At 40.1% G+C, this 27,627-nt stretch overlaps 1 protein-coding gene across 1 annotated transcript in view; it reads right to left on the bottom strand.

Annotated features, from left to right (window-relative positions):
• Window positions 1–27,627, bottom strand: part of SNTG2 (syntrophin gamma 2) — a 321,822-nt gene that overhangs the window by 215,981 nt on the left and 78,214 nt on the right. The window contains exons 5-6 of the mRNA XM_015422984.1: window positions 20,115–20,158; window positions 19,971–20,012 (exon numbers count right to left, since the gene is read on the bottom strand). Of these exons, the coding sequence (XP_015278470.1) occupies window positions 19,971–20,012; window positions 20,115–20,158 (86 nt within the window). The remainder of the gene's footprint in view (window positions 1–19,970; window positions 20,013–20,114; window positions 20,159–27,627) is intronic.

Here is a 27,627-nt window from a genome sequence, read left to right as displayed (position 1 = left end):
GCCTCACTGAGACTAGCTTTCCACCGCTTAAAGGAATCCTTTTTACCTTTTACAGTTTCCATTAGTTTGTTAACCATGTAGGCTTTTTTCTACACCTATTTGTGCCTTTCCTTTAAAAAAAATTAATTTTTTATTGAAAAAAGGTAAAAATATACACAAATTAAGGAAATAGCTGTATAATGCTAGGTACATGCCAATTCTAGTACGAAATCTAGTAACAGAAAAAATTGACCAAAGCTATAAACAGCCCCTAGTTGAAATATTTACATTAAGACCATGCAGCAACTTTCTAATAAGTGTGCTGTCTATCAAATCTATATAACTGAGGAACTGAAGAAATGGTGATGTATCTTGAAACAGGTTTTGTGGAGCATTGCTATTGTCCGTGTGATATGTTATATACCTGAGAAGACAAGTATTTAAAGCCGGATCCAGGGGACATAACAAGCTTTGGACAATAAAATGTCTTTTTCTGACATAAATTGTAGAACCCTTGCCCAAATTGCCACAAATTGGTCATGTGCTCTAGAAGTATCCACAGTAGAGTTTTGAGTGATTTGTGTAAGTTTTGCTAAGATAAATTGATCCCATATTTTTTCATACCATGTTTGCATCGAGGGAGGAGAACTGGATTTCCAAGCAGACGCAATAGTTAATCTTGCTGCCACCAATAGTTTAGCTATAAGCTCCTTTTGGGCTCTTGTAGCAGAGGCTGAGTCAATTAAATCAAGAAGTACTATTTTGGGGCAAATCTGTAGGTTTTGAGAAGCGATCTCATTGACTTTCTCAAAGACTTCTTTCCAAAATAAAAATATAATGGGACACCCCCACCAGCAGTGGAGATATGATCCTCTACCTCCGCACTTCTTCCAACATTGAGGGCTAATTGTTGAGTTTATTTTATGTAATTTTTCTGGTGTATAATATCAGCTAGTGATCAGTTTAAAAAAAATGTAACCAGGTTGTGTAGTTTCTTGATAGATTAGTCGGCGAATTCCAAATCTTATTCCATAATTGTGCCATTATATTCATCTGTAAATCCTCCTGCCAATGATGTTGGTGCCTCAGAGGTGAGTTGTCTTCCGCCCCTGTAAGTAATTTATACAGATTTGCCATCAGGCCTTTGGGAGAGTCTGCATAAGTTAATAAGATGTTTTCCAAGCCAGAGTAGGGTCTATCAAATGTGCCTTCTGAGGCCAGAAATTCCATCAGATTTTTTAGTTGTGAATAGCTGTGCCTGGAGAACTGTACCCCAGCTTGTTCTTTAAAAAATTCCTTATCATCTTCCTGTGATGTACAAAGTCAATTGGGTGGGAGAATCCAGCTTGTGTCCAGTTTTTATAAGACCCTGCTTCCTGAGCTGTTTGAAACCATGTTTGGTTGACAATGGTGGCAAGTGGAAAGATACCTGAGATTAGCTGTTGTCTTTTACAGTCCCAAACTTTAAACATAGCCATTAGACAGGGATTTTATTGATAAGTTTTCGGCCAACGTGAAGGTAACATCCAGCTAGCTTCCTGAAGTGTGTATGGCATAACGTAAATTTGTTCCATTTGACCCCAGAGAGGTATAGGTACTTGTATTTGTACTGCTGCTGTTAGGATAGCTGCTTGATGATACCTGCATAACTGGGGGAAGTCTAACCCCCCGAGTGAAGCTGGTTTAATCAGGATATTTGAGTTGATATGTGATTTCTTCCCCTCCAACAGGAAAGATAAGGGTCTTTTGCCAGAGCTTAAGGTTCTTATCTGGTATGTATATGGGAAGTGTTCAAAAAAGAAATAAAAACTTGGGTAGAATGAAACTCTTAATTAAATGAAGCCTATCAGGCAAAGAAAAATTAAGGGATTTCCAATAATTTAATTGCATTTTTATGGAGTCATAAAGCATATCATAGTTATGATGCAAAAAGTCTCCGAGATCCTTTAGGAATCTGACCCCCAAATGCCACCAGGACTCTGTGGTCCACTTGAATGGAAATTTCTTGACAATATGCCTCTGCAGTCTGCGGGGTGCCCGTATTGGGTAGAGTTTTGATTTGGACAGATTAATTTGAAGGCCCGATATCTTCCCATATTCTGATGGAATACCTTGTATGTGAGATAATGATTGAATAGGGTTAGAGATGTACAAAGTTAGATCATCTGCGTACAAACTGACTTTATGCCATCTTCCTCCCATAACCATTCCTGAGAAATCACTACATTGTCTCAATTCCTCTGCTAGTGGTTCTATTGCAATCACAAAGAGCAGGGGGGAAAGTGGGCAGCCTTGCCATGTGCCTCTTGTCGGATAAAACGGATGTGAGGAGCAGCCATTCACCCTTACCCACGAGGTAGGCTTCGCGTACAATGCCTTCATAGCATTTAAAAAGTTGTCCCGAAAGCCCATCTTTCATAGAGTCACAATCAGAAAAGGTACTTCCACTGAATCAAACGCTTTGGTAAAGTCCAAGGCTAAGATGACTGATTCAATCTTCTTTTGGAGACCATAGACAATAACATTGAGCGTTCTTCTCATATTATCTGGCAGTTGCCTTTTAGGACCCAGTCTGGTCGTCTTTAATATATCCTGCAATAAAAGATTTAAGTCTGGTTGCTAAAATGGATGTGAATATTTTTGCATCATGGTTGAGTAGCGTAATGGGCCGATAAGATGAAGGATCTGTAGGGTCCTTATTATCTTTTGGTAATACTACAATATTGGAGTCTGTCCATGATGACGGGATTCATCCCGTTTCCAAAACATTGTTGCAGGTGTAAAGTAGGTGTCCCACTAAAGACGGATGAAGGACCTTATAAAATTCCAATGAAATACCATCTGGGCCAGTTGATTTATTTGTCTTTGAGGATTTAATGGTGTTAAGATGTTCTTGCAGAGCAATTGGTTGTTCCATAAGATTCCCATGTGTTTCCGATAAGCATTGGGAGAAGTGGGCAGAAGTTAAGAATGAGTTTATATCCGCCACATTAGGATTCTTAGAGCAGTATAGGTTGTTAAAGAACTCAGAGGAGGAGTTGTAAGTGCTTTTTGACAAAAAGAGTGCTGAGCCATCAGAGCTTTTCAAAGATCCAATAAAGGAAGCTTGTCTTCTGCTGTTTACCCTCCATTTCAGCATCTGAATATTTCTTGAAGACTTAATCCACAATTTCTGTTTAAGAAAAAGCAGATTCTTCTGAATTTGGTTCACATCTATCGCCTCAAAAGCTTTGCGTTCCACCAGCAGCTTTTGAAACACCTTCTTCCTGCCTGTTCTTTTATGTTCCACTTCTAAATACTTAATTTGTGTAAGTATATCTGCTCTAACATGATCTTTTCCCCTCTGTAGGTGAGCTGTGATTGCTATTATGGATCCATGCAGCACCGCCTTCATGGAATCCCGTAGAACTGTTGTGGAGACATTTGGTGATGAGTTTTCTTTAAAGAAATTGCAGATGTCTTACTCTAGTGAAGCTCTTACTGTTTCTTTCAATAAAATGTTTCTATCCATCGTCTAATGTAAATCTTTCTTCGAATTAGAATCCATGTTTACGATACACTCCAACCATGCATGATCCGTTTAGAACAGAAGTTTACATTTATTCCCATTGAAATTAATTTTATTTTTAGCTCAGTTTTCCAACCTGTCAAGATCTTCCTGTATCTTTAGTCTTCTACCGTATTTGCTACCCCTCCCAATTTAGTATCATCTGCAAATTTAATAAGCATTCCCTCTATCCCTTCGTTCAAATAATTTATAAAGATGTTGAACAAAACAGGTCCCAGGAGAGATCCCTGAGGCTTTCCACTTGTCATTCCTCTCCAAGAGTATGAGGAACCATTAACAAGCACTCTTTGGGTGTGATCTGTCAACCAGTTACAGATCCACCTACCAGTAATAGGATCCAAACCACATTTTACCAATTTGTCAACAAGAATATTATGTGTAACCTTATGAAAAGCCTTACTGAAATCAAGATAAACAATCATAGGAGGTTGCTGAAATATACCTTGTATTATGGCCAAATACAAGCAAAACTGCTAGTTGGGATACAGTCAAGTTGACTTTGTGCAAGGGCTACTTGCAATGGCTTTCTTGTATTTCTACTTGTGCAAGAGTTCATGTGTGACCAGAAATGTTCTGTGGGACCCAACCCACTGTGGCAGGGATGCCAGCCTCCAAGTGGGATATGGGGATCTCCTGGAATTACAGCTCGTCTACAGACTACACAGATCAGTTTCCCTAGAGAAAATGGATGCTTTGGAGGCTGGTCTCTATGTACCCCACTGAGGTCCCCATCCTCCTCAGGCTCCATCCCCAAATCTCTAGGAATTTCCCAACCTGGAGATGGCCTTCCCCCAACTCGTATCATTTCCCAAGGTCCCCTCTTCAGTGGTGGAGCTAGTTTGTGATTCAGGTCAGCACTGGTTCTAAACCACATGTCAAAATATTAATTTATCCTATGTGTATTTCAAGAATTTCCTATCCACGAATTACCAGACTGCATAAATTCCTTTTACTGCATTGCAGACCTTATCTGACAGTTAATTATAGCTGAGTGAAGTGATCACTGTAAACTTATAGAGAGGCTAAATACAGATGGTGATATAGTTTCTAGTTTTCTTAGACTGTAAGCTTCACATGCCTGAGGGCTGTTACACGAAAGGATTACTCTTGATAAAACATATTGGTTCCCACCAACTGTGCTATGAAATGACAATGTAGACAATTCTAAGTTGTCATGCACATTGTGTTGGCTTATTTTGCCGAGTGGTAAATTTATCCAAGCATTTATGAAAAATTTAAATGTTGGATTATTTTCCTCTAGAATGTAATTATTTCATCTGATATGGCATAAATCTTGAAACATGAAGTTCTGTGTTAAAATTGTAATAGCTCTGGCACATATTTTTCAGCCATCCTGTTTAAAAACACAAAATGTTTGAGCATACAAAAACTGAGAATATCTAGTATGAACTTGTGCCGGATTATGCAATTTATTCATAAAACAAGATAATGGACACAAGCCAGAAGTAATTAAAAGCATGAGCATTATGTGCCATTATCCCGTTAGTATTTAAGTATTCTTAATGTTCTCTGGCATGTGTTCACTATATTCAGGAAGTTAACTGTCCATTATATTGAAAAATTATTTCTGCTTCTTGTTCCATTTCAGTCTACGTTAATATTATCTTGTTCATGCATTAAAAAAAGAACTCTCATATATGATTTTAACAGGAACTAAAATGCACTAGCTACAGGAAAGGAAGTAGTTGTTCTATGAATGCCTTTTGGTGAGATATGAAAGGGGCAGCATAACGATTTTCATGCACAGGACAATTTTTTCCTGCAAATTCATGTAGCACAAACTGTTGAACAGTAATAAGATTCTGCTCCATTTTAATGGATTACAGCCAATGCTCCCTCTAAACCGTGGAGTCTTGTGAGCAAAAATTCTACTTTGTGAGCTACTGGCATTAAAGTTATGAGTGAGCGATTTGGCTGCTGCATAAATTAGTTTTCTCTGGAGACATCCTTCCTCAGCTAAGACAAAAATGTGTGAGCCAGAGGCTAAAAAACTGTGAGCTAGCTCACACTAACTCAACTTAGAGGGATCAAGGTGGGCAGCCGTGTTGGTCTGAAGCAACAGAACAAAGTTAGAGTCCAGTGGCACCTTTAAGACCAACAAAGTTTTATTCAAGATGTGAGCTTTTATGTGCATGCACTCTTCGTCCGATGAAATGGAATTACATTTCATAGTTGTATATATAGGTGGCTTGTTAGCTTAGCATGCAAAATAGTGAAAATATTTTTTTAAACAGATCAAAAGAATTACAAGCTTGGTTTTTGGTTATTATCTGTTTCAGTTCAACTGGGGGGGGGGGGCCAGCCAAGCGGCTGAAATGCTGTAAAGTCTGCCTCTATGTTAGAAAGGAGATGGATGGGGGTCTAAGGACGGGATTCTCACAAATCAGGACACATCAAGCTCCAGTTCTGACATATTTATTGCCTGTGTTGCCTCCCCCCCCCCCAGTTGAACCAAAACAGATGATAACCAGAAACCGAGCTTGTCATTCCTTTAAATGTTTAAAAAATATTTTCACTATTTTGCATTCTAATTTAACAAGCCACCTATATATACAACTATGATATGTAATTCTATTTCATTGTCTGACGAAGTGTGCATGCACACGAAAGCTAGGCTTGCCAAGTCCCCCCGGGGGGCAGGGAAACCCCCACCCCAGAGGCCCGCTCCCCGCTCCCGGGGGGAGCCCCACCCTGACGTGCGTGTCACCCGGGTCTGCCTTGAGTCTCACCCACAAAGCTGGGATATAAATGAAGTAAATACCACAAAGCTCATGATTTGCTAGTAGAATCACTGGCTGATAACTGGAGGAAAAGCTGCTTGTCAAATAATGATTTATGATGAATACTGCAGAATTTTGGATGATACCTACATCACTATCATACTTTGAAAGCACGTTGACCATTAAAAATGACAAAACTAAACTAATTTGCCACACTGTTTCAAAAGTAGGAGGATATCCACAATCAGGAACAGAAACCTCAATCTTAGCAATTCTATGTTCTAAATATTTGTGTTGACCATGTGGTAGGAATAGGAGCTTTTTAAGAGTGACATTATGGACAAATGGCATTCTGCCATCTAATCATAACAGATGCTTTGAATCTCTATTGCCATTTTAATTACCTTACCAATCAATACTGAGAGCTTGTGAGAGTCCTGTAAACCAAATAGCAATGTATGAATAAAAGTGTGCAAAACAAAGCATTTTTTTTTTGGCTGGACTCCAGTTCATAGACCAGATCATAAAAGGAAGACTTGTTAAAAGTCTTAAGCCAAAGAAAGCTAAAGAAACTGGAAAGGAGTGGGAAAACATATCCCTAAGAGTATTGGCATGGAACATTAAATAACCATTTGGAAATGTATTTGGAAATACATTTATTTATTTAAAGGTTTTTATCTGGAAACTCTCCTGATGGTAGTACAAGGTTGAAATGGTAATGCTTTTTTTTTTTGCTTTTTCTTTTCCCACATAAATCTTATGCTCCAAGCAGCATTTCAAACAGAACACTTCTTAGCACCACAACAAATGACCATAGAGAAATAATTGATTGTCTATAGAACAAATTTAGACTATATCCTCATGGAACATTAAAAGTAATCATATTTGTACAAGTTCAAGCATCCCTAACCTCAAAATTCACAATTTATTTTTCAATAAGGTGAAATTTCTTATTTTCAATGTACCCTGTGAAGAAATGCCTGCCACCCAAGAATTCACCTGAAGACCTCAATTATTGTAACTACTGGTTGTCCATGGACTGTAGCCAAGCTTCAAACTAAATAGCTGGTGGAAGGGAGGTGGGTGGAGAAAGGAGCCACCAAGCTCCCAGCACAGAGCATTCAAGCTCTTAGTTATGCTGATAGCTTATTACCTCGTAACCTGCTAGGAAGTCACACCTAGAGCCATAAAGCTGGCAAGATTCAAGAGACAGAAGGAAAACTCTTCCTTTGGGACAGGAAGGGCATCCCAAAGGAGGTTGGAGAAAGACAGGAAATGAATGCTCTCGTTCCTTTTGGGCAGCTCTTTGGATGGGCACAAGACATGATCAAATAAGCTTTCACAAGAGACCTAAGGTAATGATGAACTGCAAGTTAAAGTAAAGCTAACCTGTCCTAACTTAAACATCATTTAGGAAGTACCTAGCATAGGGATGAAAAATTGCAAGTTTTCACCTTTTATTTGTTCCCTTAGTCAGCCTGAATGCTTAAACAGAAGGTGCAATTTTTTAAATTAATTTATTAAACTTATATTTTAAACTCTCCAAGTCTGATCTCTGGAAACTCACCATGCTTATTTGGTCTTGCTGTCTGAACTGCAGTAGCAGGGAGGGGCAGTGGAGTACTTTACCATCCCTGGAGCACAAAACTTCTAAATTGCAAAATTGTGATAGATTGCCCCTGCCCTCACTTCCTTCTAGAATTATAGGAGGAGGTACAACAACTACACAGGATTTATAAATTCCAACACAAAACGGAGTGCTAAATGTATTGCCGAGTTCAGACTGGCAATTTGAAGCGCTAGGGAGTCATGGCAAAGAAGACCCGGAACAGACCGGGAACGGCTTGTTCAGGATATTCCCGTTCACACTGCAGTGAATTAAGTGGGAGGATACCATGAAGGAAGTGCAAGGGAGCGTTCGCACTGTCGGCCCGACCCTGACGGGCTGTTAGCGGCTGTTTCTGTGCTCCGCTGCATGCACCTATGCGCATGGGTGCATGGGCGCCTACTGCAGAAATAGCCAGCACCTATTATCAACGACTGTGGGTTGTTCCCGCCTTAGTGGCACTTGCGTTTACACGTCAGGGAACCGGAATCAACCTGCTCTACACACGGTTTGCTACCACTTTCACCTGGTACTTTTTAAACTCGGGAGGGAAGATGGCTTGAGTACAGCTGGAGGACGGCTGACAGATGTGCCTGTGTGAACCCACCCCTTTAATCCGCTACTGAAACTCTCCTGAAACATTTGGCTGCTGGGCCACACTGCCAGTCTGATAGGAGATACTGCCAGAGTCATTGGTGGCAGTTGACTGTTAAACAGTTTTGTTTTGACACCTCTGGGGAGTAAGAGGAAGGGGCATGTCACCAAGTGGAGACTTGGGGTGGCTGAAGGGTTTTTCTGACCTCCCAAGGACCAACTGAAAGGAATAAGAAAGGGCTTGCAAGTCTGTTCCTTCCCACATCCTAATTAAAATGGCACAACCTCTTTGATGGTATTGGCTTACATTTTCTTTCTGGAGAGTTGCCATACTCACTCTTACCTTGGCTTCAGGTATTTTGATGGGCACAAGCGGCAGGTTACAGGTAAAAAGGGGTTTTGCTGGCTGTATTACTTCATACTGCAGTTGGGGAGTTGTATGTCTGAATGCTCCAGTAAAGAAGGAAATATCCAGCCCTGCACAAAGAAATTTAAGGCCTAACTACATGTTAAATTTGCCCCAGGTCCTGCCTGGGTCCATCTAATCCACATACACTTGTCAATTCCCCACTGGAAACTCAATATCTAAGTCTGCAGGGCCTGATTTAGATTAGGACCATGATATTTGATTTATTTTCTATGTCACTAATGGATAACAGGGAAGTCCAAACTTTTGCTTACTCCCTTTCTTTCCCCCTGAAGTATTTAAGATCTATATTCAGCATTCACTGAATTGGACTGGAGTGCAGTGCTTGTTTATTCTGTATGAGATCATATTTTTCCCTTTAGATTCTAGACTTGTTCTGCATGCAAGAACTTGATGTGATGCTGACAATAACTTCACATAAAATGTTTTGTTCATTTCACAATTCATCCCTCAGGGGCAAAAACAACTCTGTTTAAATGGCAAAACGTACCAGACAGTTAAGCTATAAAACTCAGTAAAGGTACCCCCACAATAAAGTGTCACTTTCAATCTAAGGACATTCACAAACATCCCAATCCACTTTGAGTATTTTCATTTTTTTGAAGTGCACTCACAAAACTAGCAACGAAGAAGCAATTTGGCTGGAAATATATGATTTATCATTCTATTGAAACTCTCAGATTGCTTAACTCTCTGCATGTGCCTCTTGTCTTCTTGATGTGCTCTTTACTATGAAGCACAGATTTCTTAATATCCTTCTCTCAACAACGTATGTGTATCCAACTGAAACAACACAGGTGCACTATCAAAAATTTCATCACTATGCCCTCAATATAAACACAAAACAAACACGTTTTGAGGAGGGGGAAAACCCACCTTTCACACACAACAGAATAAATAATGCACACATTCTGTGGCAGAGGCATCATGAATTGATGATATCAGGCTTTAAGTTCCCACCAGTCTAAGGGATATGCTTCATGCTTTACATAGGAAACCTGCCCCAGTCCTTCTCATTTGCAGCAAACAATTCTGGATCTGATGTCTATTGCTTACTCCTTTGCACAAGTACCCTGGGCTACATTGCTGGGAGAAAAGAAGGAATGAGGAGTGGCCATCCTTATAGTAGAACATCTTAGTGACTATTTAACCTATAGGATTCAAAGTAAAGCTGATACAATGTACCACTTACTTGTAGCAAGGACATTACCATAGTGTAGAACAGAGCTCAATAATTTTGAGCAGCTTGCCAAAGAAAAGACACCACTTGTACTATTGTGAAGCAATCCACTGTTTCCCTGATTGCAACTAAAGAAAAATAGGTAGCTTACCTGTAACTGATGATCTTTGAGTGGTCATCTGTGCATTCACACCTCTAGGATATAGTGCGCCTGCGCCAACCCCAATCGGTAACATAGAAAGCAAAAGGGATTTTCGCGCCCTCTCCCCAGTCATGTGCCAGGCCCCACTGCGCATGACTAAGGGAGGGGCATGACAATCCCGCCAGTTCCTCCTGACCGCTGCCATCAGTCTCAGAGCAACAAAAGAGGAGAGGACCAGAAGCAGAGAGGAAGGAGGGCGGGTGGGGTGAATGCACAGATGACCACTCGAAAATCATCAGTTACAGGTAAGCAACCTGTTTATCTTCTTCATGGTCTCTGTGCATCACACCTCTGGGAGATTAACAAGCAGTAGACACCTACCTGGAGGAGGGAGCTGTAGGTCCTAGACAAGTGCCACCTACAACCCAGCTCATCCCTCCACAGAATGCTGATGAAGATGCACATCCAGGGTGCAATGCTTCACAAATGTGTGAGGAGTGGCCCAAGTGGCTGTGTTGCAAATATCACAGAGCGACGCCCCTCTCAGGAAGGCAGTGGATGCTGCTACAGCCCGGGTAGAATGCACCCAAAGCGGTCCCAGGAGCAGCTTCTTGGACAGCAGATAGCATAGCTTTATCGTCTCCACAATCCACTTAGACAGACACTGCGATGACAGCTTCTTGCCCTGTTCAGGTAAGGCATGGGAGACAAGAAGGGCTGGGGACCTCCGAAAAGGTTGTGTCCTGACCAAGTAAAAAAGCAAAGCTCTTTTTATGTCCAAGGTGTGCAGACGACATTCATTATTGTTCTGCAGTGATGGGAAGAACACGGGAAGAACGATGTCCGCCCTCAGATGGAATTTGGAGACAACCTTGGGCAGGAAAGAGACATCAGGAGCCAAGAACCAAGTAACTAGGCACTTAAGCTGTATTCTGAAGAAACCGCCTTCATTTGTTGACTTAATTTCATTTGAAGTTTTAAAAAGTTCTAGCCAAATACAAAGAATTGTGCTTCTTTTCAAAACTAAGAAAGTCCCACTGTTTCTGCTGAATTACCGACAGTTTTTAAGGAAATTTGGAGTATTTCCAACTAGAGTGTTTCAAAATAACAAGGTCTCTCCCCTCCTTCCAAACCTCTCCTATAGGCCCTGTGTGCCAGAGACAGACAGAAAGACGGCTCTGGCAAAGACATCACTGTCAGGATCCTTTGTGAAAACTGCCCCAACTATAAGGTAGGAACAAACATCTACTCCACTCACAAGGGCCCCATACCTAGAAAATTCTGTGGAAAAGGGGCTATTGACATCTTTTGCTGGCCTTTCAAAGGAAGATCAATCAGAGATTGTGGCCAGGCTAGAAGAGCTTACAGGTCAACTTCAAGGCCTGGCTAAGCAAGTTGATTTTTATGAAGTAACTACATTGGGCAAGATCGACCAAAGAGGCTTGGAGGAGCCTTCCTCCAATGTTATGGAACAGAGTACATCTGGAGGAGAGGAAGAGATGACTTCGCCAGCTGCTGACCTCCCCTACCCACTGGTCTTACCAAGTGATGAGAAGACAGAATCTTTAAGCTTACACACTTGACAGCACCATCAGAACCTCTAATGCAAATGCCTGATGATACAACAAATATACTATACAGCAGCAACACCAACAATTATCATTATTCACTTTTTTCTCTTCATCTCATTCACCCAATAAATCTATAATCTGTTGTTAAACCGACCATCTCTCATCAACCTTACTCTCTCAACAAGCAATATTAAAGAGCTTTCTATATGCTACAGCAGTTCTATAATTTTTAGCTTTTTATCCTATTTTAATTCATGTTTATTTTGTTTATATGCTTATTTTTCTCAGTTTTTATTAATATTTCCTTATTTTTCTTGTTTACCCCCCAGCTGCTCTAACCAGGGTCGTCTTTTGTAAATTTATAGCTTAACTAGCTGCTGCAACCTTCCACTTCTTCCCTTTCAAATATTTTCACACCTTAATAGCTGACAACCATCCTAATCCCTGAGTCCAGAGCACAAAGAGGCAAAGACAAAATTACTGAAAACCTTCCATAAACTCACTTTTTAAAAGCTGTAAATTATACCTTACTAACCCTCTAATCACATTAATTTTAACATTTTTCAAAAGTAGAAACACAAAATACTGGAACCCTTCCATACTAATTAATCACACATTTTAAAAACTATAATTCCTACCTTAATAACAATTACATCAGTTCATTCTATTTTACCCAAATCTCAATTCATCTCATTTTCAACTTAAACTAAAAATACACAAAATAGCTAACACATATCACCTTAACACACATTTAATTCCTACCTTAATAACTATTACATCAGTTCATTCTATTTTACCCAAATATCAATTCATCTCATTTTCAACGTAATCTAAAAATACACAGAATAGCTGACACACATTTATAAATCTCTAGTTCATCCCTTAATATCCCTCTAATCATAACAATTTTATCTAGTAAGCAAAAATAAGAGGGAATAGAAAAACAAAAAAACAAAAACAAAAGCCCTAAAACAAAAAATTACTAAGCCCTACTACATTGATTTATCACCCATAAATTATAATTCCTACTTTAATAACCCCTCTAATCATATCATTTCATTCAATACATTTCAATTTACCCATACAACATACCAGTTCGTTCCATTTCCAGAAGAGACCATAAACATACACAAAACAAACTCTCATATACTTTAAATCGTCTTTTATAACTCTGGAGCTTCTTTTTCCGTAGCACCATGTCCAGATGGTTTCTCCCCTTAAAAAGGTAGCATGTCACTTTTAATCCCTTCTCACAATCTCTCCAAGGTTCATACTTCCATCTTGTATTGTTCTTTTTTTCCCTTCTGCACAAATCTTTCTTGCCTCTTTCCTTTCCAATTTTTCTCCTTGCTAAAACAGGGTCTCGTTTTTTTCCTTCTTATTACCTTCCTCTTCGGATAGCTCTTCATTGTCTTTTTATTCCATCTTAGAGTCTCTTTAATTTCCTTTTCTTGCTGGTCCATAGAAGCCTCTACCAAACACTGCCCGCTTTGCTCCGGCACTTCTCCGCTCTCACTCTTCAATTGGGAATCGTGGAAACTTGCAAACGCCTGCCTGATGCCTTCTTCTATTCCCTCCTTACAATTATCGACACACCCATTTAGAATAATTTCATGGAATGTTGCAGATAACCCATTCCTTCATCAGAAATGTGATATTTTAACAATTCAAGAGACATGGACAGACCAAGAAATTACCCTACAAGGTTTTAATACTTACTTGTTGAAAGCTAAAGGAGGAAAGGGCCCGGGAAGGTTGAAAGGTGGTCTGGCAATATTAATCTCAGCCTCTCTGGAGTTTAAATGTAAAGAGAAACCCCCCCCCTTGACTCAAGAGCTATGACAATAGTTCTGCATAGTAAAACAAATAGTCTGATTTTAATAAATGTCTATATTCCTCCCCTTTCACTAAAAGTCCAATTAGATGAAGCTTGGAGCTCCCTAGAGAGTTATATAGTAAATCTAACTGCGGAGCATCCAGAGGCCAATGTTTTACTTCTTGGAGATTTTAATGCTCGCTCAAGCAACCTGCTTGAGCAGACAGACCATTAGGTCTGGCCAACATAACATTTGGATGAGTGAGGTAAGATTGGCAGTAGCCTAGGATGCAAAATTGTCACCAAGAAATCTTTACTTTAAAAAACTATCGGCCCTCTATCTGTTCTCTGCTGGATACAAAGTCAATGGGCCCAAACCACTGCCCTAGGGTTTCATCTCTCCTGGGGTACAAGGTAAATGGGCCACATGTCCAATTTTGCACCTGACATTTTCCCCAAACAGTTCCAATCTGAATTGTGCATGCTTGCTATTTGCCTTTTACTGATGGACAGAGATCTGTGATCCTCTGAGATTCTTTTTTGGCCCACAGACTCCTTGCTTGCAAGCAGATAGCACTCAGAAGCAAGAAACTCCCAGTTATAAAGTAATGCCACTCCTATCACTATTTTGGACACAGTGTCCTTGTCAAAAGCCACACCCTTCATCTGCTATCCCAGAACTGCTGATGGGGAATGTGCATCAGGTCTTGCCTTCCTGCTTAGATTTGCTTTGGTTTTTTCACTGTGCTTTGGGTTGTTGCTTCATGTGTCTGACCTGCACGTTGGCCTCCTTACATGTAACCTGTTAGTATAACACATTAACATGATTTCCCATAGCCTTCTTACTTCTCAGGGATTTTTGTTGTCTACCCAAACCAATGTTTCTCCTAATCTTTAAGATCTTATAAAGAAATAACCAGAATTAGTTGCTGTACGTTTTCCGGGTTGTGTGGCCATGGACGGCATTGTAGAACCTGATGTTTCACCAGTAACTGTGACTGGCATCCTCAGAGGTATAACACAGAAAGATGGAGTACTCTCTTTGTCAAGGTGAGAAGAAAATGGTAGGCAGGTAATTTATATCTACTCCAGAAGATGGGGTAGGGCTGAGTCATTATCTTGTAGGAGTTCCCCAGGCTATGAACATGCTAATGGAGGAGCTTTCCTGAGGAGGTTCTTTTGTATATGGATTGTTTCCTGAGGAGGTTTCCTGTTTCCTGAGGAGGTTCTTTTGTATGTGGATTAACTGAATCTCTTCAGGAAACAGGAAACCTACCCCACCTTCTGGAGTAGATATAAATTACCTGCCTACCATTTTCTTCTCACCTTGACAAAGAGAGTACTCCATCTTTCTGTGTTATACCTCTGAGGATGCCAGTCACAGTTACTGGTGAAACATCAGGTTCTACAATGCCAAGATCATGGCCATCCAACCAGGAAAATCTACAGCAGCTAACGAACTCCGGCTGTGAAAGCCTTCGACAACATAAATAACCAGAAGTTGGACATAATCATGGATTTAGATGTGGATCGTGACAAGAGTGATATATAGAAAGGTATTATTCTCTTTCCTATCAACCTGCAATTCCCAACCCCATTATGTAATTCAACTTTTGCCACCATCTTGGGAGCAATGGTCTATTTAACTGCAGCATAGCCCCTAAAACCAAACAGTCATTCCTTTTCAGTAAGTGGGTTTGGAGCAATCTTAGTCATGAAGTCATCCATCAGCTATAGGAGAATACACTGTTAACTTCTTACATTATAAGTATATATACTTTACTGCAGTTTAGAGGAATAAGGAACAAGTCAAAAGAAAGCACAATAAAAATCACTGTTTTCAAGGCGTATAGAAGCAATTCCATGATACATATTTCTTTCAGCATTTTTAACAATTACTTTATGATTTGGCATTATATTTTATGTTTTATTGTTTTACTGATGCTGGTTTTTATTAACTTGGTTCTGCTTAGTTTTTTTGGTGCTGGTAATTTTTTAAATACATTTATATTGTGTTGTGTTTTATACCTTTACATTTTTAGAAATTCTTCACTCCTTGGAGGCTATATGTAAAACACGGTTTACTAACATTTCCAACAAATAAAGTGTTGTTGTAGAGTTCTACCACATAATACCACTGCTTACATGCCAGTACAAATTTAGCTGATAAAGATACAAGGAATTTTACAGAAATAACAAATCAGCAATAAATCAAAAGGTCCTGTTCCCAGTCTAACACACACACATGCGCATTTAATAACTTTCATTCACCTGAATAGATCTTAAAAATAAATGGGGGTTGTTACCATTATCAATTAATAAAAGTAGAGGAAGAGATGAAACAGGACCATTAATAAAAATAAGAAAATAAGACAAAGAGCAGCAAACACAACCCACCATAAAAAGAATAACAAATGGACAATTACTCTAAAGAGCTAACACTGGTAATACATCTGATAAAGGAGCTTCCATTCCATAAATCTGTTGGTCTTTTAGGTGTCACAAGGCTCCTGTGTATTTTTTATCATAATACTGAGTAATGCAAAGAACAAGAACTGGGGAAGTGGAAGGAAAGATAAAGACAGTATTAAGATCCCAAAAATATGTTCTCATTAGCTGCGTTCACATGGGCAGTTTGATCCATTGCCCTTGCTGTTCCCTTATGGATTTAAAGTGCACAATCAGACAGCAACATCTGTCTGTTGATCCCCAGTCATCTGAGTCCTCCCCCCTCCCTTGCTGCATGTTTCTTTGATACCTGAGAAAGCTCGGTTTTGTTGGTCTGAGCTGGTTCCAAAACAGATTTCCTGCTGTCTGATTTGCACTCTTGCACACCCAAGCCATCAGGCAGGTCTGACTGATCTCTTGTTTTCTGTCCACCATTTTTTTAAAAAGTAGTTAGTGATGTGCACACAACTGCTTATTCGCACCTCCCCCCCACAGGGGCTGCTCAAAAGGCTGTTTTCTTTTAAAAAACCCCAAAAAAAGATGGATGCCTCTGTTTTTTAGTTTTTTCCTGTCCTTTGGGGAAGAGGTAAATTGAAAAGATTAGAGGGAGGATGGCAGTGAACTCCATATCCCAATATTCTCAGCAAGCACTTGTGCAATTGCTCAGAGGGCAAACTTGTAAAAAAAATGGCTGACAGCCCCATGAACTACATATCCCAGCAAGCTCATCCATGCTTGTGGGCATGTTCTGAGGACCAACTTTTTGAAAAAATGGCCAACGGGTTGACTCCATGCCTGCTGCCATCTGATAACTCCAGGGTCAGTAGAAGCACTTTGAAGTGCACTAAAAGGGGTGAGTCTGATCACAATTCTCTGGCATAAAATAATCTGGCTCAATTAGAAGCGGAGCAACAATGGATTGAAGTGCCCATCTGAATGCAGCCATTCTTTCTCTCTGTTAATGCTTTGTTGATGGTTTTGACTAAAGGATAATGATTACCTAGCAAAGTGGAATTCGAGTTATTACTAGGGTTTCCAGGTCTCCTGCTATGGTGGGACAATTGCTACCAGGAACCCCCAACCCCTGCTTGGTAGGCCAGCAGGGGGAAATTACCCCCAAAATCTCAGTTGATGAGATAGCATGATGTCATTTCCATGCTAAACTCACACATGACATCACAGCACTGTAGGATCTGGTGGAATCCTATGGCATTATGATGTCATTTCCAGATTTGGCCTGGAAATGATGTCATACTGTCACTCCAACAGCATCCCCATGCTCCACCCTCAAAAGCTCCAGGGATTGCTAGGCATCGTCTTGGCCATAGTTCCCTCTAAACTGTGCTGCAGGTGCTAGTGGACAAACTTTTAACAGGCAGCACAGGGATTACTGCTTTCAGCTCACAAGGTATTTTCCTTTCATTGGAATCAATGGAGGATGGGGGCACCTCCTTCTGGGGCCCATAGAATTGGACCCCCTGGTCCAATCTTTTTGAAACTTGGGGGGGTGTTTGAGGAGAGGTGGCAGCAGCTATGCTGCAATTTTGGTGCCTCTACCTCAAAAACAGTCCCCCCAAGCCCAGATACCCCCAGATTGATTCTCCATTATGGTTCCCATAGGTTACAATGGAGCCGGAAAAATTATATATATATTTTTTTTGCACAATCCTATTATGCTTTTCAGTATGATTTGTAAGCTGCTTTGAGTCATGGGGAAAAGGGAGGTATAAATGTTTGAATAAATAAGTAGTTTGGGCAGGTTGATAACATTTAAGCAACTTCCTGTTTGTCAGGTTAGGCCAGGTTCTGGCAGTGATTGTTCCTCTTTTGTTATACTTGACCTGTAATGCTGGTTGTCATATTTCACTAAAAACCACAAAGTAGACTGCAAGAGTCTCCCCTCCACCCCAAGTGCTGGTATGTTTTCTAAGGTTCAGCACAGAGCAACGGTACGAGGCCAGGTCTACCAATACAGTAGAAAGGGTTGGGTAGATCTATTCTTTGGAGGCCAGGTCTGCCAATATAGTGGAAATGGGTGGGTAGACCTGTTTTCTGGAGGACAGGTCTATCAATATAGTGGACTGTGGTGGGTAGACCTGCTCTCTGGATATAGTGGAAAGGGGTGGGTGAAATTCTGTTTTCTCTTAAAATGTTTAAATTATTCCTAAAATATAGTTTAAATTTAATTTAAAATAATTTATTGTGAGATTTTTACAAGGTTATGGAAGTAATCTAAAAAAACGAATTTATGTGATAGTAGAGTCGCTCACAACTTGAATGCTACTAGCTTTTTTTCACTCATGAGGTAAAATTTTTGCTCACAACACTGTGGAGCTTAGAGGAAACACTGGCTGGCAACCCTAGTTATTACACTCTTTACTGCATACTGACATAACAATTGAGAAAATCACAACATAAAAAAGGGAGTAAGAAAAAGAAGAGAGTGCACAGTGGGGAGGTGTAAGATACATATGTTAGCTGTACTTTCTTTCCTTTCTAAAAGACCACATAAAGGTGAGCTGCAGCTCAAAATCAGTCCTCTGCATTTGGAATATATTTCCCTTTGTAGGCTGCAATATTAAATGATATGTCATTTAGGCAGCCCTGAAGTGTGACAGTACTTTACAGTTTGGGTCCAAAGAAGTCAAGCACTAGAAGAAGAATGGTAAATGTACTGCTTTGAGTGTTGAATGTACATATACAGGAAAGTAAGGTCAAGGAGTACAAGGTAGAGGAAAACCACATGCTAATAGTTGAGATGGTATATGATCCAAATTTAAATTTCCAATTTAAAGTCCAGATATTCCTCTCCGATCTCCAGTAATCTAACATCACCTAAATGGCTCCATCCATCTGTGAGAACCTCATCACACTTTCCTTTGATATATAATGTACTGAATATATATGCAAACATAGCTGCATAAATATGCCAAAGCTAGGCTAATAAACTAACACCAGAAGATATTGTCTCTCTTCTCCCTGTCCTTAGAAATGTAATATTCCTTTCTAGACTCTGAATCCAATGTCATTTTTAAAAAGGGGGAAAGCAAGATAGGGTTAATTGAAGTAATTGTTTTTATGGTCAATGCTGATGGTTTTGGAGGGGGAAAGGTTTCTCACAGGGTGCAGCTTTCCTTTCAGTTTCTTCTTTGAGGAGGAAGGTAGCAAACACACACACATATATAGGATCTTCATCACATGTTACAAAATGTGTGTGGTGGAGACAGGGGTCATTTTGTAGAAAAAGAGCTAGGGGGACTCATTAGCATAACTCATTAGCATATGCCACACCCCCTGACATCACCAGAAGTGTGTCATAAGGCCACACCCCCTGACAGCACCGGAAGTGTGTCATAAGGCCACATACCCTGCCCCCAACGGTCCCGGCCGCCGCCGCCGGCCTTGCAGCTCCACTGCCGAGCTCCATGAGAGGCCCGGCGGTGGACCTGCAAGGTCGGCGGGAGTGCAACGAAGCCCCGCAAAGGCCCTCCCTGGCCCCAGGCAGGCGGGGGTGGGGAGAGGCAGGTTGGAAGCAACTTACCCTCCCTCTTCTCCTGCCTCTTCCTGGCTGAATGAGGGCCGGAAGCGGGGCAGCCGGAAGCAGGGGGCGGGGCTTCGTCATGTGCCCCGCCCCTGGTTCCTCACCCGGGGGAACTGCGATCCCCCGCGATCCCCCTGAAATGACCTCTGGGTGGAGAAGAAACATATGGGGAGTAACCTCTTCCTCCACCTCTTGAAGAAAAATGCCAGCACAGCAAGTTTATGGTCTGGGTAGTTGAACCATTTTTGTAATTTAAAAAGTACACTGAAAAATTCACAACAAGGTCAGGAAAACAAAGGCAACAAAGGGGAAACAGCACACAAAGGGGAAAGGAGCAACAGAAAATACAGAACTTACCACTTCTTCATGGGTAGCATTTTCTACATTTATGCCATTGACCTATAATAAAGTCACATTTGAAATATCAGGTTAATAGGATGTTTTAATTCACGAATGGGAAAATAGTGAAAAGCTTGAATCAAGAATATAGAATAAACTGACCTGCATGACTGCATCTCCTATAAATAACATTCCGGATTGGTCCGCTGTAGAGTTATAAAAGAACCACACATTAATTGAGAGACTTAAAATTATGACATATTTTGCTACAGCAATTGTTTCAAGTACTGCTCTTGTTATAGTCATTTCTAAAACAACCTCTCTTTTAAAAATGCCATTAGCACAGCAATCATTCAGTAAAGCTAAATAGATTGGTACCACTTCTAAGGAAATTAAGAGAGCTACTTTCCAGTCACAAAAGATTATTTAATATGGAACACAAATGTCGTTTCTTGCTAATAATGGATTTCATCAAATTATAGAAGAACGGTGATTCATATTTTTCATTAGCTTTGGTAAGGCAGTAAAATAGGAATTTTGTGTCTCTTGTTCTTTCTTCCTGAAAAGATGTGCAAAGACTACTGTAATCAAAGGGGATGCAAACAGAATTTAATAAAGCAATTTGGAATGAACTTTGAATCCAGTTCATTACATAGAGAATTGTAATTCATTATTTCCACCAGTAATTTAAATAGTTTCAGCAACATGAAATTAGCAGGAATGTCACCTTGCCAACAGTACGCATACCAAAGTACCATACAGTATCTTTATTCTTACTGTTTATTTTTATAAGGTGTCTGTTACACTAAAAACCACAGTGGTATATCTTTTATTCAGATCAGCCAAAATAGTGAATACAAGCTTTTGAATATCCCAGAACACATCTGTGCTTCAAATAGTATTTCATTCAGACACAGTGTTTCATAAAATGCTGTTTTGGAGAACAAAGTCTAGATTATTAAGGGCCTAATTCACATACATGTTGCTGCTACCACATTGTCTACAGTTCACTATCCTCAGTTCATATTTCTCTGCCCTCATATGGAAATCCATGCTTTTATACTTAGTTAAAATTGCTACCATTTGTGAAACTGAGACTATTGTGATGAGTATTCAGGACAACCTTTGGCATAAACCCATATATGTTCATATTCTTGGCTCTGACACAATTAAAAACAATACATAGTGCTAATCTCAATATGGAAGCAGGCATATCACCTGAAAGTCATGTGAGAACTGCTTATTTGAAAATATCACCAGCATGATATTACCTTCCCAGGAATACAGAATTTATGAAGTTGGAGTGGCTTCGAACAAGCACTTCTCCACTACCACATAATTTCTGAGGAAGTCCAATCAGTAGAGGTTTAAGATTATCAAACAATTGCATTGCACTACTGACAATTCTTTATATTCAGGGAGATCTTTATTATTATGTCTTTAGCTTTCATTATGTGTTCAGTGGTCATGTAATGCTTAAAATGTTTTCAATGTTGAAGTCAGACACTAATAGCAGGAGGGTATAAAAACCCTTTGTCATAACTACAGAATGAAGCAATAAAAGGAGCAGCATGACAGACATATCAGGCTACCCCTTCAATCTGCATAAATATGGGATGCTTTCTGAGTAGACCATATACTCCTAGATCTCTTTGTGAGCAGACCATATGCATCTTGTATGCTGACATGGGAACCCTCTTTTTTACATACTTCTCAACCCTGTCCCTATGCACAATGGGTAGGTTGTTGCTGTAATCCAACCTTTCCTCCTCCCATACAGTCACAGTATGGTCTTTGGTTTTTGAAAAGGGATAGATAAATCTGTATATTGGAAATTTTAAATATAACAGGTGTAGAACAAATAACAACATGGGATCTTTTAGATGTTGAAAAGACATGGATACCTCATCCCAAAGGGCAAATTCTGCAGCAGCACAAGATTGGGATGTGTTGTACAATTGGCAGCTGTGTCCCAAAAACACCATCTTGGCTCATGAAGATGCAAGATACAACTACAATGGAATTAACTGTATTCAGATTGCATTTGAGCAGGTGACCATCACTTAATTATAATGTACACTAGAGACTCATGACAATGGTTGTATGAAAACACTGTTCACCATGTCACAAGGAAACAAAATCACATGTAATATCACATTCTACTATTTCTAATGCCAATCTAAATCTTCCTAAAAGTTAAGTTAAATTTGTATTTTGTGCACCCAACTTGTGTACTCTAATCTCAGACCAATTCATGCTATATCTTTTATCTGACTGAATAAACTTTTCCCCCTCAATATTAACTGAACACACATTGCTATGTGGAAGCTGCTTCCTGATGGTATCTTCCTATAATGCCCTGGTAAACATTTGAATAAGAAAATCACAAGTGGGTCCCATTGCCAGATTCTTTCTGGTCCACACATTAACCTCTTTCCCAGCTGTATGACCATGAGGTGGGAAGTCATCATGCATTTGGATACATGGTGGCAGAAAAGAAAAGAAAAAGTCAATCCAGCCTGAACATGATGCTCTCAAAGCATAACTTACATTCTAGATCAAGATGTAAAATTTCAAGTAGTATTTGGACATATATCCTACTTCTTTCATTTTCTGCTTGATAGAATATGCTGCTTTGTAAACCCTGAAGTTTCTTTATAAAGGCAAGAGAATTAATGTGTTACAGATTACTTCTTTAAAGATTAGGATACATTTTGTATTATATGAGAATTCAAACATTCTCATGTTTAAGGTGTATGTGACCATGCACTGAAGTGCTGTTCCCTGTCCTCTGAGGAATACAATCATGTTCTGTACAATACGACTGACAAGAGCTTACGATTAGCTCGGCCTTCAAAGAGATTGCTCTATAGGAATGCTTTTATTGTTATTTTCTATATCAAGAAAAATGAGAAATTGAATGAAATGGCACAGAAATATCTTTTCTGAAAGTCTGAAAATGCCCAAGGTATACATTAGGGGCTGAAATTATTGCTATTCTTATTATTGGAGAAACAAGAGCAATACACAAAAAGCCGTAACCCAAACAACATCATTGAGGATTCAAGAAGATTGTTTCGTTCACAGCAAAATGAATACAATTGAACACCTACAATAAAGGCCAAACTTTCTCCTCATAAATTGTACACTGCAAATAACACTTATCACTCATGGGGGCCAAAACTGTATTATTATGAAAATAAAAAGTAGAGATGGCAAAGGAATTCTTAGATTGCTCAGAAACTATATTTGACAGCTGCAAATCTGCTGTACTGAAGGAATATAGTACTCTGCTCCTAAAGTTGATGGCAGTTAGTTCACTATTAAATGGGTGTTTAAAAATAATCTGTTAAATTCTGCTATAGTGCACTCTTATATTTTAGGTAGAGAAGAGACTGAGTTCTGTCTGGAGTTATCAGTGCTTCCACAAACTCCATTATACCAATAGAAGCAAAGTGGAACGATTCAGACTGTATGTATAAAGTGCCTTCAAGTGACAGCCAGCTTAAGGTGACCCCATAGGATTTTCAAGGCAAATGATTAAGTGGAGGTGGTTTTACTATTGCCTTCCTCTGTGAAGTCTTCCTTGATGGCCTATGCAGTGTTAAAAGGATCACAATGTTTGGAAGAATCAGCAACAATGGTTGCCCATAACGTGGCTCCCATCCTGCATCATATTATACATACACACTGGGTTACTTCTGTATGACTGAGGCTGTACTCAAATACCATACTAAACTAGTTTATAAGCGATGGATTGATCAACACCTTGTTAGTTGTGACACTGGAATGCAGACTATCCGGGGATCAATTGCTGGCATCCAACCCAAATTTTAAGCTGGGATGTGTAGCTAATATGTTAACCACAGTTGGTACTAACTGTAATTTGTTGTGACATCTGAATTCACAAACCATGTTTTGAAGATGTCTGGACACAGAAACAGCCATATAGGAGTGATGATTTTATTCCTGGAAGGTAGAGAATACACAAGAGCAGATAACCAGAGTTTTAATGACAAATTGTATTTGCAATTTACATATGTGTTATTTACATACATATTACATATCAGTGTATTTGTTATTTTGCATCTAAGGAAGTGACACTTGCTTCAAGATAGCTGATGCTAAAATATGAAGCATAGTTTATCATGATTCCTGAATGCAGACTTAGCATGCAGAAATATGCAAAAGCAGACTCATTCTTAAAAACAACTGACTACGTAATCCTAAACAGTGGTATACCACTGAAGCCACTTGGCTTAGAAAGGTGTAGCTCTGTTTAGGATTGCACTTGCAGGGTGACCAGGAGAAAGATGGGCATATTAATATTCCAATAAATATGGTAACTGTGCACCATTGGGGATTAAACCTGGAACCCAGTATGAAGATTTTGTATCAGTGCTTGGCTGATGGAAGAGAACTTTGGCAGGACTGAAAATTAGAGAGAATACATGGTCTTATTTTATAGGCTTCTGACTTGGCATCCTGTGGAATTTTTGGTTGTACAAATGAGACCAATACAGGAGGGAGATTTGCTTGCCAGGAAGACAGGGCTGCCTGCACCTCTGAAGTTATCATGGATTAATAGGATGATGCTTCTCTTGTGATTTCTTGCTACCTGTGGATAATGGAAAAACTCAAGCTGCCAACCCGATCATTTTATCTAAAATGTACTTTATTTTGTAGTCGCTTTCTGCTTTCCCCCAGATGGCACATCAATCAAAACACAGCTTCATAGACTTTATTTACAGTCTCATGGATATTATATTGGTATGGTGCTCCAACATAAGCTTACTACATTGGTGATAAAGACAATAATATGAATTTTGATATCAGGATATTAACTTGAAACAGTACTAAGGGGAAAGGAAGCAAACAATTAGGGATTTAAGTCCTGCACTATAATAAAAACTCTGGATTTTCAAAAGTCAGTAAAATGAAACTTACACATGATTTAGAAATGTCTCTATATTTATTACACATATATGCCTTTCTTCCTTTGGGAAATTCAGAGTAGGTTATATGGTTTTCTCCCATCCTGACACTGAACAGACTGAGTGCACTTAAACAATGATGTACAAAGTAATATAGTTCTAACTCTTTGTATGTACACTGCAAAATGTAATAAAACAGTAGAAAAGAGTAAGAGTCCACTAGCACCTTAAAAACTAACAAAATTTGTGGTGGGGTACTACTGGGCACTTTGTGGTAAGATGCTACTTGACTCTTACTCTTTTCTACTGCTACAGACAGACTAACATGGCTACCCATCTTGATCTTTAATAAAACACTATTCTTGTACAAAAGGACATCCTTGCATAGGTATGCCATGTAAGAAATAAATGTTGAGCTAAAATGGTAACTCTTTTTTCCTCTGTTTGTGCAAGGAATTAAAAAGTTGGTATATGTCTTTTCCAAAGTGGCAAGAATATATCTTTCAAGAAAGAAAATATTTTTTCCACTTATTGTGAATTTCTATCCTTTCTTCTGGATTGGGAAGTCTGCTGTAGGCTACTGGACTGGTAAACTTTTATAAAAACAGTCCAATCCACCTTCCAGTCACAGATACGGAAATCCTAGATCTCAGAGAAAATATTTTGAATGAAATTTTTAAAATTACTCTGGACTTTCTAAAGTCCTTAGTTCTGCTCACGGAAAAACTCAAGGCTCTTCTGATGTCCAAACAATGCCGTTTCCCCCACCAGGAATGGGAAGTATTGGCGGGGGGGGGGATTCAGTGGTAGGTTAATTTCCTCAGCCCTGTAGCAAAGAGAATTAACTTCAGGAATGAAGGAACAGCTGGTCATAGAATCAAAGAATCACAGAGTTGGAAGGGGCCATACAGTCCATCTAGTCCAACCCCCTTCTCAATGCAGGATCAGCCAAGAGCAGGAATCAGTTTGTAGAAAAAGAGGTGCAGGAGCTCATTAGCATAACTTATTTGCATATGCCACATCCCCTGACATCACCAGAAGTGTGTCAGAAGACAACACCCACTGCTCAGGCTCCACCCCAAAAATCTCAAGGTATTTCCCAACTCAGAGAAAAAGAAAGCAAGAAAGAAATCAAGAGAAAGAGAAAGAGAAAAGAAAGAGAGAGAGAGGGAGGGAAAGAAGGCAAAGAGATGGGGAGGAAGGAAGAGAAAGAGGGAGGGAGGGAGGGAAAGAAGGCAAAGGAAGGAAGGCAAAGAGATGGGGAGGAAGGAAGGAAAGAAGAAAGAGGGAAAGAAGGCAAAGGAAGTGCTGGACTACAATATGGGAGAACAGGGTTTGAATCCCTACTTTGCCATAAAGCTTGCCTGGGTCAGTCTACTCTCTCTGTCACTCTCAGCCTAACCTCTCTAACAGGGTTGTTGAAGGAATAACATGGAGGATGAGATAGAACTGGATGAACTGGAGGATGAGAGAGAATCATGTTTGCTTCTCTGAACTCCTTTGAGAAAATTCCTGCTTGTTCCGGCTGGAAATGAGCCCTGCTGACAAGTGTTTGTCCAGCCGCTACTTAAAACTGCCAGTGAGGGGGAGCTCACCACCTCCCTAGGCAGCTGATTCCATTGTTGAACAACTCTTACTGTAAAAATGTTTTTCCTAATATCTAGCTGGTACCTTGCTGCCCTTCATTTAGATCCATTATTGCGAGTCCTATCCTCTGCTGCCAACACAAACAGCTCCTCGCCCTCCTCTAAGTGACAGTCCTTCACATACTTAAAAAGAGCAATCATGTCCCCCCTCAACCTCCTCTTCCCCAGCCACAGCACATCATTTCCCCTACAGAAAATTTCCCAGCTATTACAATGGCTGTTTTGGGCAGTGGACTCTATGGCATTATATCCTACTAGTATTACCAGCCTCCAGGCAGCCCCTGGAGATCTCCAAGATCAGTTCTCCTGAAGAGAATGGCTGCTTTGGGCAATTGACTCTATGGCATTATACCCTGCTGAGGTCCCTCCGCACCCCAAATACTGCTCTTCCCAGGCTCTACCCCTCAAATCTATAGGTCGGGCCCTCCCCTTAGTATTGCCAGCCTCCAGGCAACACCTGGAGATCTCCAAGATCAGTTCTCCTGGAGAGAATGGCTGCTTTGGCCAATGGACTCTATGGAATTATACCCTGCTCAGGTCCCTCTGCACCCCAAACCCTGCCCTCCCCAGGCTCTACCCCTCAAATTTATAGGTATTTCCCAACCAAGAGTTGGCAACCCTGTAAATGGCTATGGAACTGCTTTCTAGACCCTTGGAACCCAGAAGACATGGCATAGGAGGAGGTGCTTTTCTACCATAGCTGCCACTGCATAACCCCAAATCAACATAAGTCAGGGGTGGAGGGAACCATACCTGTTACCATGAGGCTGTCCTCCCATATTACCCTCTTGGAGTAGCAAATGACTTGAGACAGCCCTGCCTTATAGCTAAGCAGAAGGAAATAAACATGGCTTGCCTCCCTCTTTTTACCCCTTCCCTCTGCCACCCCACCAGCCACAGCTGGGACACTCACCTGGAGCTTCCTTCTAGAGCTCATTGTATTTCTTCCCACAACGGGCCTTACTTCTAGTGTGATATAATAACATTTCACCTCAGCTATCTGTGTAAGAATTTTTCTGTTTTGCTTTGGGTTTACACTATGTGAATGTTCAGGAGTTAAGCTCAAACTGATGTTGCAAGTAGTTGTGTAAACAG

The sequence above is a fragment of the Gekko japonicus genome, unplaced genomic scaffold (assembly GCF_001447785.1).
Source record: "Gekko japonicus isolate JY-2015 unplaced genomic scaffold, Gekko_japonicus_V1.1 scaffold465, whole genome shotgun sequence".
NCBI classification, from domain to species: Eukaryota; Metazoa; Chordata; class Lepidosauria; order Squamata; family Gekkonidae; genus Gekko; species Gekko japonicus.
Note: the sequence above shows the minus strand (reverse complement) of the source record. Positions and strands in the feature narration are given on the sequence as shown.